This window comes from Macaca mulatta, chromosome 4, assembly GCF_049350105.2.
Source record: "Macaca mulatta isolate MMU2019108-1 chromosome 4, T2T-MMU8v2.0, whole genome shotgun sequence".
Taxonomy (NCBI): domain Eukaryota; kingdom Metazoa; phylum Chordata; class Mammalia; order Primates; family Cercopithecidae; genus Macaca; species Macaca mulatta.
Genome location: NC_133409.1, coordinates 105,407,157 through 105,426,671, shown reverse-complemented (window position 1 = coordinate 105,426,671; position 19,515 = coordinate 105,407,157). Strand labels below are relative to the sequence as shown.

The following is a 19,515-nucleotide window of genomic DNA, read 5'->3' as shown; positions in this document are numbered from 1 at the left end:
AGAAGTAAAAGTATCCACACTCTACTTCCTGTCTTGCTGATATATATATATACACTATATATAAATATATTATAAATATATATATGTATTTATAATATAAATATATATAAATATAAATATATATATATATTTATATTTGTCCTCATCAGTGACAAAGCTCAGTAACACTCCAGGATGAAACAGAATAGAAATACAAACTGGAATTGTTTGTTTAATCTATATTTATGCATTCACAAATATTTACTGATGCCTGCTCCATGTCAGGCATTGTGCCTCTGATCCATTTGGGCTTGTAAATCTGTGTATGTCATACTTGGTGATGTTTTTGCATACCTAAAATGAGACACCACTTAAGAGATTTAGCTGTTGATACTTGAGCCAGTGAAGACAAAGCTGGCAAATACCTCCCTAAATAGGAAGGATATGTATTTAATTTGGAAAATGTCAGTTTATTTGTTACCCTACACAGTAAGAATTAGGTATCTAGAACAACTACTGGTTATGAAATACAATTGTTGAAATGTGTGCTTCTTTTAAGAAACTCCAAGAGCTACATGGAAGTATATGTTGTTTTCTTGTTGCTGGCTTTCCTTCTGATATGCCATTTGCTCCTGAAATACCCAATTTTTTTTTTCTGCCCAGACCTACACACACACGCACTTTAGCTGTACCATCCTTAGATTACTATGTCACAAATTTTACCTTGTTTTGAAACTGAAGTACAATGGCTGATTTTATTATTTTTGTATTTATTTGCAAAGCTGAATTCTAGTAATTATTGGCTAAGACAATTGTTTTGCACAAAAAGAGGTATATTTCTATCTTGAAACTAGGTTATATTGTTACTGCCACAGAAAAGGCAATGGCTTTTTCAGAATATTAGCATTTGTAGCTCTTGCTTATTGATAGAGAAAAGTTAGTTGCCATAGTGATCTAACAGCCTCTGGAGGGAATGCAGTCATGGCATTCCCTTAAGTATCCGGCAACCCACCCAGTTGAGAGCCCCTCTGAAAAGGATTTCCTTCCATGGAAATTGGGTTTCTGAAATAAAGAGAGTTTAATTTCTGTAGCTTAGATTTGCTTATAGGTTTGTTTTTCACTTTTACCTACTGTAATAAAAGGAAAAACATTTATGATAAAGACAGCATATATTTCTTCAGGGATGACATTAAATAATAGATTTTTGTGTTAACCATTCCATAAGTGTGTTCTCAAACACACAAAATGACCTTTATAATTTTATTCATGTGAGCTATGGAGCTTAAAAGCAAAGCACTTCGACCAGATGTTGATCCAATAAATTTATCAATATTTGGTGTTTTTAGAGTTTCAGTATATATTCTTAGATGGAGGGAACTCTCATGGCCCATCAAAATCTGCTCAAGCTGTGCTGGGTGAAACAGCACTCATCTATAATACTCATGTAACATGAGCCAATCTGCAGTCGGTTGTTCTGAATTCTGCATCGCTCACAGCGCAGGTTGATGTGTGAACACTGTATTTACAGGACCAAACTGCACATTTGCTCTGCAGCTGTGTTTAACGGTTATCAGTTTGGCACACAGCATGACTGCTTTGGAGGGAGAGTAGACACTTCTCATCCCTTTTGGCAGTTATGAAGTAACTGAAGTACCTACTGCTGAAGTGATTCACTTGAGCTTAATTAGATTTGCTACATAATTAGCATTTGAAGAAACCTAAAGAAAATCCTTGTGGGTTGGTGATTTGTTATGTCAATTGTAAGCATGCTCATTTGGGGGGGCTAGGAATTAAAAATGATGAAATTTAATGCACCATAAACCCAGATGTATTATATGCATATATACTTTTTTAAAGAGTTTTTAAAAGTGATGCTCGCAGGGATGACTAAAATGCTTGTCATAGACAACTGGGACCTGTGCATGGGGACTGATCCATCTGCATGTGCCCATGTCTGCTTGATGGCGCTTATGTGTGTACAACTAGCTTTACACCTCTCATGAGAGCCCACAGCTCTTTAATAAACACCCCAGTGCCAGCTGTGAGAGCTGCGCCAATAACCACTACTTGAAGCTGGAGAGTGCAGTCTGAGACAGTGAGATCCTATACTGCACTTGTATTTACGTGTTAAGGTTAATTTAATTGCAATGACTTGTTCTGGTATGTGTTACTTTAATTGCAAAAAAAAGGAATTTAATTTTAGACTCAAGAGACATTTCTTTAAATACTCCTGAAGTTTTGTTCTTTAGTATTAGAGTTCTACAAAGTGAATTAACTGTGGAGGATAGCTGTAAAATACTTACTGAGAGGAGAGGTTAAATTTTACATTCCAGTTTAAGTTAAGGCTAGGGTAAAACTTGTAAACTATGTTTATTTAAAATATTTTCTAATCTGTCAAAAAGTTGTCACATTTTAATCAAATTACTTAGTTACCTAAATTTGTCTAGCCATAAATAAGGAAATAAATGAGAGGGAACAAGTTTAATTTCTTGATGAAGCACTCTGATGATTTTTTTTTTTACCCTTACAGTAAAAAAGAAACCTTTCAAACTTACATCCTACCATAGGTTCACCATCAAATCTCAAGTCAGAATCAGGTTCAAATCAGAATTCAAAACCAGTTTTAGAGCTCAAGTGGCAGCTCATGCACTGCACGCAGGCAAACGGCTAGGAATTAATCAGAAAGTTCCACCCGTGTCCATCTTTCCTGTTATTTGCTCATCTTCCCAGCAAGTACTAAAAAGAAAAAAAAAAAAAAGTACAATTTGTATGGAACCTACTGTAACTCTGATTAAAGAGACCCTGTATTCCCCAATGACTGACCCCCTAGTTCCCCCAAAAAGGAATTAAACTGCTAAGCTTTTTATACATATTCTTAAAATCCGTATTGGACTTGACATAAACATGCAGATAATTCCGCTAGTTTCTTTTTCATAGGTACAATAATAGCACTAAGTGCAGAATTCCCCTTGTATCCAAGCAAGACTCTTATGAAAACTTGAAAGTCTTCTGCAGTGCACCTAAAATTAACCAGGAGACTTGGTGCCTATACCAACAAATGTTGTACACCTATGTGATAGTGGTCACCTCACTTAACCTCTCCCAGCTTCAGTTTCTTACTTGTCTTTACTACTACATAAAGTTGTTGAAAGGATTAAAGGAGACTATATAAATAGCTATTTTTATTTATAATTAAATAATATCTGTGTGGTTAGTATTTAGTCTGGGTAACCATCTGTTTTTGTTTTTTTTTTCTGTTTTCTGTACACATGTACATATTCCTTTTTTAAAATAGACATATGGGCAAATACATTTTTTTCTATATGCTTCCATGTTGTTTCTCTGGATTTCTGCCAGGATGGGATGTGTCAATGATGCACAGAATTGTTAGTGTGTCCCTGGGTGCTTATATAAGTCATTATCTTTGGTGAATGACAAATACACAAACTACTGTTACCTCTGGTAGCCTCTCATTCCTAATTGAGGGACATGATTGAATTCATGTAGTTCAGCCCCAAGTAAGTAGATAAAAATTATTAAGTAAATGCCCTGGTTCATCTAAACAAAATATGTCACTGATAGCTTTTTATATGAACTATATACATTTAGTTTCCCTAAATTTATTAATAAATAGTATCTCTGAGCATCTTTAATTTTATATTTTATACTTAACTATGAAAGTATCCAGAACCAGATTCCAGTCACTAACTACCTCTTCATTAATGGATCAATGGTTTTAACAGATTTATTAGAAATTTGTCTATACTGAGCAGGTAATATGTACTTTGTGAAAATAGGTATGAAACTGGGTTCATCTTATCAGCATACCATTTACCCAATTATGGGAGTAAAAAACAAGGCACATGTATTTTTCCCCTAATTCTGAAATGTCTCCCAATTCTGGAAATTTGAACGTGAAAATGTGTGCATGCAAAAGCTTTTCAATCTGAAAAGCTTCTTTGTATAAAATACTAACCAAATTTAAAGCTGAACCATAGGGTAGATATAGTAGAAAAGTATATTTTGGATTCTGCATTTTATATTCATTGGATATAAACAATAATTACAATTGCTAGATGTGTTTTAGTGAATAGTTTGAACTCATCATGCTAGCAAAAATCATCTGCATATAAATAATAGAGCAATTTCAAGCAATTTTTTCTTAGGTCAGATATTCCTGCCAGAAACTTGTTTGCTTTGTTAATTTGTTCAATTATTAAACTTTGAGAGTACAAAGATAAATTTACTAATGGGGTTCAATTAACAAATTTCTGATTACATTTCCCTAATAACTGATGATAGTATAGAACATTTATTTCTGCTGTGCTTTATTAGTAAAATTGCAGTGATCTGGTGACTGGAATAAACTGCTGAAAAATGACTTGGTCTGATTTATTCATTGAGCAAAACCAAGCTTTAAAGTCTGTGTTGCTATGGCACCCAAGATTAACTGTAAAAAAAAGAAATAAGTTTAATTTTAGTAAAAACATTGGTACATCTCTTTTGGCATTGTGTAGATAAAAATAGATTCTCCCTTCCCCTTTTTCTTGTCTTTTTTGTGTTTAGCAAGTCCTTTGCATTCTTTTAAACATACACTAAAAGAAATTTAGCATATTTAAAGAGAAGGGAAAAAGCAGTAAAATAAAAGTGTTTTATCAAAAGATTACAATTTGTAAAATAGCAAATATTTCAGTCATATGTCTCTCTCTCTCTCTCTCTCTCTCTCTCTATATATATATATATATATGTGTGTGTGTGTGTGTGTACTTTTTATTTTGTCTAATTTAATCCTTTCAAAAAGTATCTGGCTTCTCATACTTTTTAGAAAGATGGTGCCAGAGAGAGAGAAATCACTCTATTCTAGTAGTTTCGTTTTCTAATTAGTCTTCAAACTTAAAAACAGGTTGCAAAATTGGAACAGTGACAAGTTTTAGGAGAAATCTTAATGTAGCTCCAATCTTTCAAATTCTAAAAGAATATATTTTCTCTTTCCTGAGACAAAGGAATTGTCTGGTTGCTTTAACCAGGATTGATTTCTGTCTTCAGAATACCATTTGGTGGTGTTAGACTGCTAGATGAAGAATTTTGTTGGTGGGGGGGGTGAACAAGAAGAAAAATTGAATGCTTTGTATGATCATCAAAAGCCACTTTTCAGGAGTATTTTACATTTATTGGTGCCAAGCAAATCAGAAATCCTACCTTACAGAGAGCGATTGTTCATGAGATGACCCAGTACTGCAAGTCGCTTATGTTTATCATTATGCTTCCACATTCTAAGGAAATTCCACTTTCAAACGTTGCCGTCAGTGCTTTCTTCTATAGGAAGAATTTGAACTATAAAATTTGAGAAGCTTCAACGTCTGTGGAAATTTGAGAGCATTGCCTTTTTTCCTCTTTATTGAATGTAAAGTGTTTTAACAAAAGCATGGTAGCCCAGTACATTTTAAATGTCAAAACTTGCACATAGTGTATCTCATAAAGAATTTAAATTTTAGTCTTTGAACTTTTAAAGCCTCAAACATCTTTAGAGGCCGACTGCAGCAAATAAACAGAATATGTTGCAGAGAGATTTAGTGAAGAACAATTTTTTTTGCCATTGTTTCTCGCAGTGCTCTGCAGATGAAAATGGTGAGGAAACTGAGTGATAGTTCAAGACTGTATGCAGGGGAGAAATTGAAAGCAGAACCAAGCTTTTACAGATTTTACCTGGAAAAACAAAGTGGTTTAGATGAGGTGCTAGTTCTTACCTTTATGATTGCTAATTTAGATTTTATAAAAATTGAAATGAGTTAATATTTTAAAATATTTAAGTATGTTCTCTGGACCACAATAAACACAGTGTACTTTTTTAAAAAGTGATTTTATATAAGATTATAAATTACAGAAATGAATTGTCACTTCCTTGTTGTTGCTTACTTCTGATTTTAAAATAGCAAAATTTATAAAGCTATGGTTTTGAGAAAATAGTAGTAATTCATATTCTTATAATTGTTTTAATAATCTAAATTAATACATAAATTATTGGTTTAATGTTAAATTTTGATTTTAAAATTTACTTCAGTTTCTACAGGTAATATATTGAAATTCTGACAATTTTATATTAATGTATGATTTTATTCTGAACAGCTATTGAATTTGAATCACTAATAATTTCTATGCATGTGTTAATACCATTCTCCAACTTTGTTTTAGGTAGCTAGATTGTATCCAGGGAAGCCCATTTAGATCAGAAATAACATTTCTTTCTCACTTCAAAAAATAAGCATCCACTTTAAAAATGGAATCTGAATCTAAATGAAAATCCTAATTTAGGATTCCATTCCATTCTTTAACTAGTGGAAAGAAATCTTAGCGCAAAAAAAAAAAAAAAAAAAAAAAAAACAACAACAAACAAACAAAAAAACAAATTGCCAGTAATTTGCATTAAAGAGGAAGAGATGGATTTTTTTTTTTTAAGTCAGCAGACATTGAAGATGGTTCAGTGAAGTTAAGTAATAGAGATCTCAGATTTTAATTTAGTCAAGATTATGATTTTACATAGAAGCATTGTTGAAATAGGCTTGATAATAATGTTTTAAGTGTTATACAAATCTGGGTGAAATTATATTATTCATCTACTGTCTTACTCAGTTATATTGGTTCAGCTGTGTTTTAAGAGTGAGAGACCTTTTATCAATGAGCGTTTGTTCTGTGCATCTCATGTGCATGGTCTTAATAAAATAAGCATACCTCTAACATTTGGGGGAGCATCCTATTAGTTCGGGGGTAGGTTAGAGACTCTGCTTTCCAAATAATTTCATAGATCTATGCTCTTGAAAAATTGGTACATACTAATATATTTTTAAGCTTTATTTTTCACATATGCTATGTATTGTTTAAAGCATTAGCTTAAATGAAAAATAATATTTTACATTCGTAAAGTTGTGTTTATTTAATTCAGTAATGAAATTAATTTGGAGTTGTTGGCATATTGCCTTCACAGGTTTCTGTGACTCATTTGCTGAGAAAGTGTGATTCAAGAGACCAGAATCATTTTTTTCTCATTTGCTAAAACTCATGTTTTGACTATGGGCAAATGTTCATGGCAGATTTAAAACAAATTTAAAGTAAATATTCTGTGATAATATTTGGAAGCTGAGTGATGTCTGGCCTTACATAACTAGGACAAATATAAATCTCTGAGTTCACGGACTTTAGAAGTATCAACTATACATCATGTTAGAATACTGGTTTTGTTTTTCTCATATTCTTGGAGTTTAACTCTTATACTACTAATTATGACCTCTAGAAGGTAATTGCATTTAGAAGCAAAATATCTGCTGTTTTATTAATTTAATAATTAAGGACTAAATGGTGTTCCAATTTAGGTTTAAAAGTAAGCGCATTCACACATCATTTAATGCTATTTCTTAATGTTTTTTTCCTACAGAAGAAATTATAGCTGCATGATCGCTATATGTCCTGTTCAATACTCATTATATTTATACTTTATATTATCTGTATATTTATTCATTATATTTATAATTTAGTCCTGTCCAAATAAAGTATATTTTCATAGTTAAGTGTGTTGTGGTAGTATAATGATTACATGAAATAACCTGGACCTTGTTGTTTGCAAAGTAAATTAAATGTTAATTTTCTGGGTTACTACTTGGAAATTAAGTTGTGGAATGATGTTTCTCATTGGTCCAAGGAGGAACATAAAATTCTGATTTATCAGATAATCCTACAGGAAACGTATGCCTGTTTTGACTTATGATATGTTTCTTATTACAATGTCTTGCTTTTCTGGCTTTCCGTTAAATGTTTAGAAAAATTAGTTAATAGTTTTGCAGGAAAAGAAAGGAAATGTATCAGTGTATACCAGCCATATAAGAAGTGGGAACATATATAAAAGACCTCTAATTTTCCGATCTCACTTTGAACTTTTCTTCACAGTTTTCCAGCTCAAGATGGTATGTAGTCTTGCACAATGGGCTGTAGCCAACTTTCCGTCAGAAGAACTGAGTAAAAATTATTCCAAAATTGTTCTTAGAAAGAAATCTGAGCCTGGAATTGTCTTGCATTAAAAAACAAAAAGGAAATGATTGCTTTAAAAACACACCAAATGATATTGGATGGTCTTTATTCTTGACTCTGTTTTTTAAAGTGTGTATACGTTCATTACATCCAGTTGTCTATGGGCCTCTTTTACTCGTAACTTTTCGGAAGTTGACTGACAGGCCACTTTTTCTATAGTGGGAAAATAGGCGCTTTGTGTGCGCGGAGGGATTTCCAACCCCCCAGAACCAGCAATTAGTGTTTGGGCATCCTGCTCCCCACCAGGGGGCAGCACCGGACACTGCCTTTCCTAGAGGCCTGAGTGCATTAAGGCTTTCTAGCAGTGCCCTCCACCCCTCTTCTTCATACAGCCCTTACATATTTTTGGTATTTTCTTACACATTTTAGGCTTAGTAAGTGTTTAATAAATGATAGCTGTTTAGGCATTGTGCTATACGGATTCTGCTTTTCAGGTTTGACCGTTCTGTGTACCTGAATTTTGTCTTTCGTGGTAATTTGGTCTATCATTTAAAATACCTTGTGTTTATTATAAATATGGGATACCTTTAACTTGTAAAGTCTAGCAATTATTGAGCACAACGACATGTCAGGCATGAAACCAGGTACTTTTTATATGCTGCTGCAGAATCTGAGTAGACATAAAGGCAAGATAACAATAGAGTCATAAAACAATAGGAAAATGCAATAATGGGGAATTGTAATACTTCTATTTTGATGTTGAATAAACAGTACAAACCTCGGGGAGGTTAAATCACAATAGAACAAAGATCCCTTCAGATAGAATTCCAGATTCCATGCTGTATCAATTATATTATGAAACCTTGCCATAAAAAAAAAAAAGTTGAGGGTGAATTAAGCCATGATGTGTAATGCCTGAGACAGAAATTTCAGTGATATAACTCCAGTGACACTGTGACAAGGAGAATTAGGGATGGACATACTTAAAACTTGAATGGAGAAACAGGGTTAGATATTGAGAGATCCCAAGGAAACCTGTGAAAACTCTAATATATGTGAATTTATGTACATGTAATATGTAACATATTACATTCATCAAAACATGGGAATAAATGACATACTCTTAATTTTTAAAAGCCCCATAAATATATTTTACTTAAAACCATAATGGATCTTATTCTTTTAATTTGTACTTGTCCTTTCTACCTGCTGGAAAATTTAAAGGTTCTCTGTCTTTCCTAACTTTAACAAGATACTTTGTTTTCTAAAAATAAAACAAAACAAAAAGATAAATTTGTTTTGTTTTATTTTGTTACAGAAAATAGTCAAATGAAGACAATTTATTTTGCCTGTGTCTATGATTGTAATGATTTGGAATTGTTATTTCACATTGTTTGCTTTCTTTTCTGGCTATAATGTGCATAGCAATCCAGATGGCTAATATATAAACAGTTGGAGTTATGCCTATTACAATCATTTAGTGTGGCTTAGGAGGTTCCCAGTACCCAGGACCATCTGTTCATTACTCTGTGTATTACCTTCATGATCAAGTTTGTGTTTTCAGCTCCTTCACATACCTTAGCCTCTACCTTTCTTTATATGTGAAAGAGGCTTCTAAGACTGAACTTAACTCATATGCCCCTCAAGGCTGTGTTGTCAGACCTTGATAATCCCAGCCTGCTTTCACACTACCATTCTTTTGTATTCCTAATTCATTTTTTTCCCCTTATCATTGCTATTCTCAATAGTAGTGTCTTAAAATTTGCAGAAGAGTGACTAAGAAAATGGGCTTTGTAGTCAGGTTTGAATCTTACTTGGCCGTGTGTGTAGCGATTTGATCTTGGGCAACCTCCTTTATCTTTATTTCCTCACCTGTGAAAAGGAGTATAATACTGACTTCATAGATTTGTTAAAATGGTTAAATGAGATAAAATGTAACTCATTTAGCCCATGCCTAGTTTCTTATTATTAACATAATTTAGAATGAAAATTCTCCTATTGCAAAAAGGCATATTCAGAAGTAAATTCAAATATTATATTCTAAAATTTCACATGCATCTTTTGGAAGAAATATCTACTTTAAGCACCTGGCAATGTGAAAGCACATATGACAACAGAATATACGAAACTAAATCGTTGTTTCGGGGTTCATTTTCAGTCCTTTTTACTGGATCCTGGGTGCAACTTTAGACCCCAAATAGCTAGAGAAAAGTTTCTCTAGGTGCCTGTCTGTTGCTTCTGGTTACATGTTACACTATAATCTGCTTTGGAGCCTCACAGCTACATCTGTCATTGTTCCACGTGGCCTGAGCCAGCTTACATACACAGCTCTGTAGGGAGAAAGACCATAAACGAACACTCCCCATTTCTAGCCCATATTCTGCATAATACATGTAAGTCTCCCAGCAGCCCTGTAGGCTATGCCATTACTTAATTCCCAATTTATGTGGCTTACTTTTTCTGAATGAAAAGTCATCAAATATGGTTTTTAAGATATGGAACAGAAGAATATGATTAATCTGAGTTGTCATGAAAATTCAGGGCACGTGGTTGCTATGGTTATGGCTTCATGTATTTATAATGGAGAGAAACTTTGTCTCCGTTAATTTACAAACTTGCCAATGGGATTCAGTATTTGTTTTTCTGTGTGTGTGTGTGTGTGTGTGTGTGTGTGTGTGTGTACATACATATGTACATGTATACAGCTTCTGCCTGAAAACACTGAGGCGGAACAAGGATGTTCTGTTTTGGTGGTAGTGCAAAGAAACATACTACACATAAATTATTTATATGTGAACCAATGCAGTGAGAAGTAACTATACAGCTGCTTAATTGACCTAAGAGTCTTACTTCCAACTGCTTAAAAATAAGTATAAACTGAAGTTCGTGGAAAATATAACTTAAGGCTCTTTAATGTACTTTTGTTAGTAAAGAGAATTTCAAGCTGTTTCAGTCAGTCAGCGTATATTCTTTAAAAAATTGAACACCCTATTCATAGTCTTATCTTATATATCCTTGAATTATCTTCCATGATTTTTACATTTTACATACTTATAATAGTGTTTAAGAACAACTTAATGCTACATAATTTACAGTCATCGTTTCCAAATTAAGGAAGCTGTATGTATAAAATCACAAATTTATGTAACATCAAACAGGAACTTTTATTCATATAAGAAAACCATTATTCACTTTATTGTTTTCCTTTATTTCAGCATCATTTATTACAAAATTAATACTGTTTTCGAAAAACCAAAACAATATATTATAAAGCACAACGTGGAGTTGTCTCTCACCTCCTTGTCATTCGCAGCCTCAAAGGGTAACCACTGTTTACAGTTCAAGTGTGTCTTCACAGCAGATGTTTTCCTATGCTCGTGCAAACATATAGATGTATTCCTGGAAAGAGTGAGGCTTGCATTCTTGAGGAGTTAGGAGCATTGCTATTTGAAAAAATAAAAACCCAGTTTGATGATGTTAGTCATTATGCTGAAAGGAGTGATTTTAACAAATACCAACAGATCTTCTTGTGGTAGGCCAACTTTCCAAGTTACTAGTTCAAGAGAATAGCCGTTTTATAACAGGTATAAAATCAAAGGCGTTTGTTTAGTAAAATATTTTGCCCTTAATTTTCCATGGATAGCTTGTTTATGAAGAGCTCAGTATTCAGGGTAGATAGAAAAACAGCCCTGTGTCAGCTAAAGTAATAAAACCGACTTAATCCCAAACTGACAATTTAAAGCCCTTTAAAATGACTTGTTGCAAACAAGAAACAATCCACCCAGTCTGTCATCTCTTTTCAGCTTATTAGTAGTGGAATCTCTTAGGTGGCTCTTTAAATCGTGTGTATTAAAAGTCCTAAAGTTGTTCGTGGAGATTTCCAGTTGCTAGGGAATACCAACACTTATTTGGTGTTTGATATTGTAAATCGTGATAGTTATTGGGGCCAAAGGGAGGTCTGTAAATGTCCAGTAGGTTCTTTTTGGAGCTAATTTGTGCTGTTTGCATTTTCTTTCTGCCCCAATACACTTGTCACTGGAAGAAATCACACAGAGGGTAGGGATAAAGCATGAAGTATCATGATTCCTTCATGTAAAAATTTTGTTCGAATTAAAATGTAAACATAGTATAATATGTTAAAAAAAAAATTGGGCCTCCTTAAATCCTTTATAAACGAAGACAATGTGTAAACATGTGAGTAAATACCAAGGTGTCATTTTAGGTAATAGCTGTGAATGTTAAAAGTAATATTATTTTCCTCAGAATAGTTTAATCACATGTCTCTCAAATTTTTTAACTCTCTAAACATTTTATTTTCAGTCCAGGCTTGGGGGCTCACACCTGTAATCCCAGCACTTTGGGATGGTGAGGCTGGGCATCACTTGAGCCCAGGAGTTGAAGACCCCGTTTCTAGAAAGAAAGAAAGAGTGAGAGAGGGGGAGGGAGGGAGGGGAGAGAAAGAGAGAGAAAGAAAGAGAGAAAGAAAGGACAAGAAAGAGAGAGAGAGCAAGAGAAGGAAGGAAGGAAGGAAGGAAGGAAGGAAGGAAGGAAGGAAGGAAGGGAGGGAGGGAGGGAGGGAGGGAGGGAGGGAGAGAGGGAGGGCGGGCAGGCTAGGCATGTTGGTGTGCACAAGTGGTCACAGCTACTTGGTAGTCTGAGGTGGGAGGATTGCTTGAGTCTGGAAGGTCGAGGTTGCAGTGACCCGTGTTTGTACCACTGCACTTCACCCTGGGCGAGAGAGTGAGACCCTATTTCAAAATAAATTCAAATTTGAATATTTTACTTGAGTAACATTTTTTTCTCCTGAAAATAATTTTCTACAGTGTTCTACTGGGGTTGAGGTTTTACATGTTTAAACCAGATCTCTAGCCTCATGGGGCTCATAGTCTCTCGTGGAAGACAGATAATTGGGCAACTGCGATGGATTATGCCGAGTTCAGTGCTTTGGGAGCTCAGAGCAGAAGCCCCTCCCTCGTCTGCCTTGTAGGGTTGGGGAGGTGCTGTCAAGGAAGGCTTCCCAGCAGGAGTGATTCCTGAGGTAATAACCTGAGATTTGTACACACATCAGTCAGGCAAAGAGCTGTGGCCTTGGGGTGTGAGTGGCCAGAGACCCAGCAGCATCTACAGAAACCAGACTATGAGAGAGATGAGAACACAGTCAAGTAACTGATAGAAGTTCAGTCTGGCTGGGACATGGAGGAATTATTAACATTTATTATGAAAGTAATACATGTTCATTGTATAAAATATCAGAAAAACAGGAAATGAGAAAGTATATATTATTGCCAGTTTCATGTTGCAGAGTTAACTACTGTAAACATTTGTTGAATTTTTATAATTCTTTCCATTCATATTCATAGAACAGCATGTTTGATATTATCCCAGTTTGGCTTAGACAATAGATATATATACAGGTATAATGCATGTGCATACATGAAAACAGATAGTAAAACTGGGATCATGCTAACATGCTGTTACCTGCTTTTTTCATATTACAGCATACTTAAATATTTTTAATGTCCTTAGATGCAATTGTATTTTGAGTGAGTGAAATATTTTAAGTTGCACCATTTCATTTCTGTGAATAAAAAAAATTCTTGAAGTAACCATCCTGATTTTGTCTGCAGGAGGAATGTTTCTTGAACCTAGAAGCTCCTATATCAAGAGTATGTGGTTATGACACACCATTTCCTCACATTTTTGAACCATTCTACATCCCAGACAAATGGAAGTGTTATGATGCCCTTCGAAAAATGATCAACTACTGACCATATAGGTAAGTATACATTTTGAGAAAGCTATTATGTGCCCCTGACATTAACGTACTATTAACCAAGACACAGCAATCATCAGTGTTTTGTGTTTTGGTATAAGGCAACTTTCAGAAGAAACTATGTGCTTTAGAAAAAAATTCAAATTTATAGTAGTGTATTTACATTTTTGTTGTTGTTGTTCTGAGATGGAGTCTCACTCTGTCGCCCAGGCTAGACTGCAGTAGTGCGATCTCAGCTCACTGCAACCTCCCCCCTACCCCCGAGTTCAAGCGATTCTCCTGCTTCAGCCTCCTGAGTAGCTGGGATTACAGGCACCTGCCACCATGCCCAGCTAATTTTTGTGTTTTTATTGGAGGTGGGGTTTCACTATGTTGGCTCGGCTCATTTCAAACTCCTGACCTCAAGTGATCCACCCACTTCAGCCTCCCAAAGTGCTGGGATTACAGGCGTGAGCCACTGCACCTGGCTATATTTACATTTAATAGAAACATATCTAGCATATGTATATGTGATTTCTTTTTTTTCTTTTTTCTTTTTTTTTTTTTTTGAGACAGACTCACTCTGTCACCAGGCTGGAGTGCAGTGGCGCAATCTTGGCTCACTGCAACCTCCACCTCCTGGGTTCAAGCGATTATCCTGCCTCAGTCTCCTGAGTAGCTGGGACTACAGGTGTGCATCACCATGCCCAGCTAATTTTTTATATTTTTAGTAGAGACAGGGTTTCACCATGTTGGCCAGGATGGTCTTGATCTCTTGATCTTGTGATCTGCCTGCCTTGGCCTCCTGAAATGCTGGAATTACAGGCGTGAGCCACCGTGTCTGGCCTGTATATGTGATTTTTTAAAAAAGATGCATGCATGTGTTAACATTGAATAGTCAATCACTAGATGAAGATGCTCTCTACCATGGTTTAGATTGCAAATGTACTTTATACCATTGTTTCAACTTCAACCTTCATTTTTGTATATATTTTTTCAACTACTTAAACTGTTCATGAATAGGCATACTTTCTCTATTTAAAAATGGCCCCTCAAGCACCATTAATTTACATTCTAGTTATTTACATGATAATTCATGACATTCTGAAATTTGCTTGTATATTATCTGAAAAATGAATTTCTTGAGCAAAAGATCTGTTTATTGCATATAAGGGAAAATTTTACTTGAAAACAAACAAACCAACCCCAAAACCCAGCACCACTACCATTTCCAGAACCTTTTTTAGCTAGTGAATATTTATTACATAGTGGATAATAAATGATATTTATTAATTATGATTTTCTAAGTCATGCTTATCAGCCCCTTCACTAGTGTTATTCTAACAAAATGAATACATTACAAATTATTAAGTTAATTTTTCAGAGTTTTCATATAGAAGTTAGTATCACTGACACACTGATTTTGAAATGTTTCAAATGAGTAGATACGATTAGATCCTTTACATTTTAATATCTAGTTTTTCCAAAAATGATAGTAATATCTTTTGAAGAACTGTGTTTTTTTCCAAAGGAAAATAAACTCTGTATAATAGCACATTGTCTACTTTTTAAAGATCAGAAATGCTAGAATTCTTGACTTTTGTGTATGGGTAGTAAATCTAGCTCACAGAAAATCAGAGTGAAATGCCTTTACATTTGTGCGGATAGAGAAGTTAACTCTCCCTCATATGTCACTGTGCTACCATAATCCCTACATTTTCTGTGGTTCTAGTCTAAGAATATTGTTATAGATGGAAGTTAGGACCATTGGCCCACAGATGCCTAGTATTCTCTCAGATATACAGGTGTAGATGCTGTATTTCTGATGTCTTCTCGATGTCTGTGAAAGCAACTGGCATCTACAATGAATCACACTTAGAACTGGTTAGAGGACTCCCTCACTTTTGTTGTCCATGTGGTTCCCTTCCGTGGACCAGCATAATAAAAAGCCAAGGTAATAATGGTGGCCACGTGCCTCGTTGCTATTTTTAAAGTAATATTCAGATGTGGTATTCCTTTTGAAACATAAGAAAAACATTTAAACCTATGCTGAAAATACGATAAAAGAAAAACAACTGCAATATGCTAAAAGTTAAATATGGTATTAAAGAAAATAGTCATGTATGCAATTGAGAATGTCTATAATTTCTTTTACAGAAAAGCTGGAAGATTATAACTAGATATGGAAATATTTTTTCTGAATTTTTTTTATATTTCCTCAGACTTACCTCTTTTTGAAAAGAGAGTTTTTATTAAATGAACCATCATGATGTTGGCTGAAAAGTTCTACATTCTATTATTGTATTGTAACACATATGTATTGATGATTTGCATTAAGAGTTTCAGATTAACTTTGAAAAATATTCCACTTGGTAATCTTATAAATTCTGTTTAATTACATCTGTAAATATTGTGTGTGTGATAGTATTCAATAAAGTAAAATCAAATTGTCTTTGGGTTGTTTGTGTTCTTTTTTTTTTCCTTTAGCAAAAAGTTTTTGTTTGAGAGTAATAGCTTGTGAACTTGTTAATTAAATCTGAATTAAAGTACAGTATTCACTATAGAAATGGTGACTTTTCAACTTTATTGTATTTGGTTCAGTTTCTTTATGATCAGGATGGTTATATGTTGACAGAACTTCTAGAATGTTTTCCCTCATTCTTCCCTCTTGCCTGAACAAGGTGTCGTAATGAATGTACTCACCTCCCCAGTGTGTGGTGGGGCAGAATTTTTCCTACTGCCTCTCTTCCGTGAGATGGACAGCATAAGCCTGTCCATTACAAAACTGCCAAGTTTTAGCTGTAGCTGTAGTGTTTTGCCATGATGTTGCAAAGCAATTTTTGCCCATGTTCTTTATGTTATTACTTGGATAAAAAGGAAAAACAACATTAGCAGCAACAGATGACTCTGACACGAGGAAACCTCCTTGTAGGGAACATTGTCCAGTCCTCTTGTTTCTTACTCTGCCTCTTCTGCTCTTCACCACATTTTAGACAAGCCTTAGTCTGTCTAAATAACAAATCCTCCAGCAGAACCCCTCACCCCGACACACCTCCCCTCCCATAGTTCCAGAAGGTTTCCTCTCATGGGTTGCAGGAAAAAGGTGTCTACCCCCGTAAAGCAAAGAATGAGGGTTGTCATGTTTTCCTTTCTCTAGAAACACTGGAAAAAAGAAAAAACAAACATGCTTTTCTATGAACTACAATTGTATTTGTCCCTTTAAAACTGTAATTTAACAAGTTGTGTCCTATCTATTTTTACCAGCAATTTGAAGGAGGATACAGAAGGTAACTTTTGTAGATTACCGGAAACTTGGAGGCAAAGTAAAGGCACTTGATCACAGAGTCGGAATAGCTATGGTCTGAAATAATGAACCAAATCATTTGTAAAAATAAAACCCTGTCCTTGGATTAAAAATAGAAAAACTTGTACAGCATAGGAAGGGAAAAGATGTAGTTTGTCAGCAACAAGTTTGGAAAAGATTTAGGGAGTCCAGTTGGCTTACCATACAGAACATTCTGAGTTTAAGATGCCAAAACTCAGTATGGACTTTGGCTTTGGTCTTTGTTCTCCACTAATGGCTCAAAGCATCCTACAGGGAACTCTGCACTGACACAGTCAGTCCAGCAGAACAGGACATGTACGGTGGTCTGCCACCTTGGCCTACAGTGGGTTGTAGTTAAACATATTGATTTTAGTGGAACTAATTTTTTATGGCTGTTGTATCTTTCTGATGCTGTATTTTCTATTCATTTGGTATTTTAAGGATTTTCTCTTAGCTATTTTAATTTTACTTTCTTTAACTCTATTTTTGAGATAGCAAGTGTGAGAATAACTGTGAGGGTGATCTGTGTACTATATGCCTGCATTTGAGAGCCTCTTTTCACCTCTAGTTAGCCCTGCATCCCCACCAGTAAACACTCCCTTCTCTTCCAATAAACCTTTACAGTTAACACTAAACTCAATCTATGGCATAAGACATACATACACATTTAATTTATTGCCAAAAATACATTTTTACATGAAAGAAAGAGTCCATATTATGAAAATAAGAAAATAGTGGCAAGAATGCCCTTGAGAGATTTTAAATGAATGCCAGGTCCAAAATCCTCCACTGCTCCCAGCCTCACATAATAATGTCTGCTTCTTGTGACAACATGGATATATAAACTAATTTAATTTCCATAGTTTAAATTATCTAATTCTTTCAGGAAAAAAATATAATAACTGCATTCTATGCAACTGATATGTTAGCCAAGCTAACTAGAAGACCTGTGGACATTTTAGAAAAATGAAGAATAAGATTCAGAAAATTACCTCAATTCAATACCTTAGGTTTAAATCTCATAATCTAAAAACTCTTGGTCAAAATGTTTAGAAGACCCACTCAGAAGGTCCACATTTGGTTTCATGAAATCCCTTTCTCATCAGCTTGCCTAGAGTGGATACATGTGGTTTCTGGCTGCCTAGCATTCCGGCCTCCACCTTCTAGAAACAGCACTGCTGTTTGTTTAGAGAACTCCCTCTCCCCACCACATGTGGTTCCGGAGAGGCTGCCAATCCCAACACTGTGCAGTGTTAACCACAGAGATGGCCCTGACCCAGACCCAGCCAGGTACCTCAGAATAGAAAGTGGGGATACCCATGCAGAAACAAAAAGTATTAGACTCAGCCTAATCAATGACACAGCAGTCTAAAAGACTGTGTCTCAGTTTTTCATCTGTTCCAAGTATACCTGAGGCTACAACTGATAGCTGTAAACCAGCTAGGCACACAGACTATGTTACTTTTAGCAGAAATCTTTGGCCTGATAGATGAGGAACGTGACCTCAAAAAAGCCACTTTGGAACCTCCAGGGCAACATGAGATTTAGAGATCCTGGTATACTTCAAACCTGGGCCATCAGGTTTGGAAAGCAATAGAAAATATTCATATATGGACAAAGATTTAGGAACCCTGGCACCTTTTGGAATGTACTAATTAGAAATATTTACCAGAAAAATTGGAAATAAAACAGTAACAAGAATGAGGACATTATAACTGGAAGGACTGGAACTGAAAATAGAAACAAGTAAAAAGGTGTATATATAAATAATTGTCTCAAATACACTTTTATGTGAAGTAATGGCTCCATATTGCAAAAATAAGAAAATAGTGATGGTCATAAATATGACTTAAGTTGACAAGATTGGAGTAGTAGATTTGCCAAAAGGAGTTCAAAACTTCTAAACTCTTCATCTTTAGGAAAGAAGAGTGTAACTGCATTATTCTGCTGTTAACCTTGAAAGTTTAATAATGGCTTTTAAATGCTTCAAAAAATTAACCACTAATAGAACTAAAAGCAGCATATGTGTCTTCCACATCATTGCACAAATGGTCTATACTAAATATATTAATTCGTTCCACAAACATTTAGTGAGTGCCTGTTATGGGCCAGGCACTGGGCTAGATTCTTAGGTGCAAAGTTAACTGAGAAATAGCCCCTGCAACACAAATGAGGGACGGGTAGTGGGGAGACAGCAAAGAAAGAAAAATAGGATAAAGTCAAAACACAATTAAGACATAAATGTAATCAGGTGAATTCCCTAATTAATAAGAAAGAACTTAGATTGGGTTAAGAAACAAAATCCAATTAAAAGCTGTTCACCAGAAAGTTTTGAAATAAATTGACCTAGAAAGGTTAAAATTTGAAAATGGACAAGTATGTTAGGCAAAAATGAAAATGGAGAAAACAAATATGGTATAATTCATGTCAGACAAAATAG

General features: G+C 34.8%; 1 protein-coding gene across 2 annotated transcripts in view; it reads left to right on the top strand.

The window, feature by feature from the left end:
* BCKDHB (branched chain keto acid dehydrogenase E1 subunit beta) overlaps window positions 1–16,202 on the top strand; it is a 244,293-nt gene extending 228,091 nt beyond the window's left edge. For both annotated transcript variants that reach the window (XM_078001250.1, XM_015136827.3), the window contains exons 10-11: window positions 13,626–13,774; window positions 15,908–16,202. In XM_078001250.1, the coding sequence (XP_077857376.1) occupies window positions 13,626–13,766 (141 nt within the window). In that variant the 3' untranslated portion in view covers window positions 13,767–13,774; window positions 15,908–16,202. The remainder of the gene's footprint in view (window positions 1–13,625; window positions 13,775–15,907) is intronic.
* The last annotated feature ends 3,313 nt before the right edge of the window (window positions 16,203–19,515 follow it).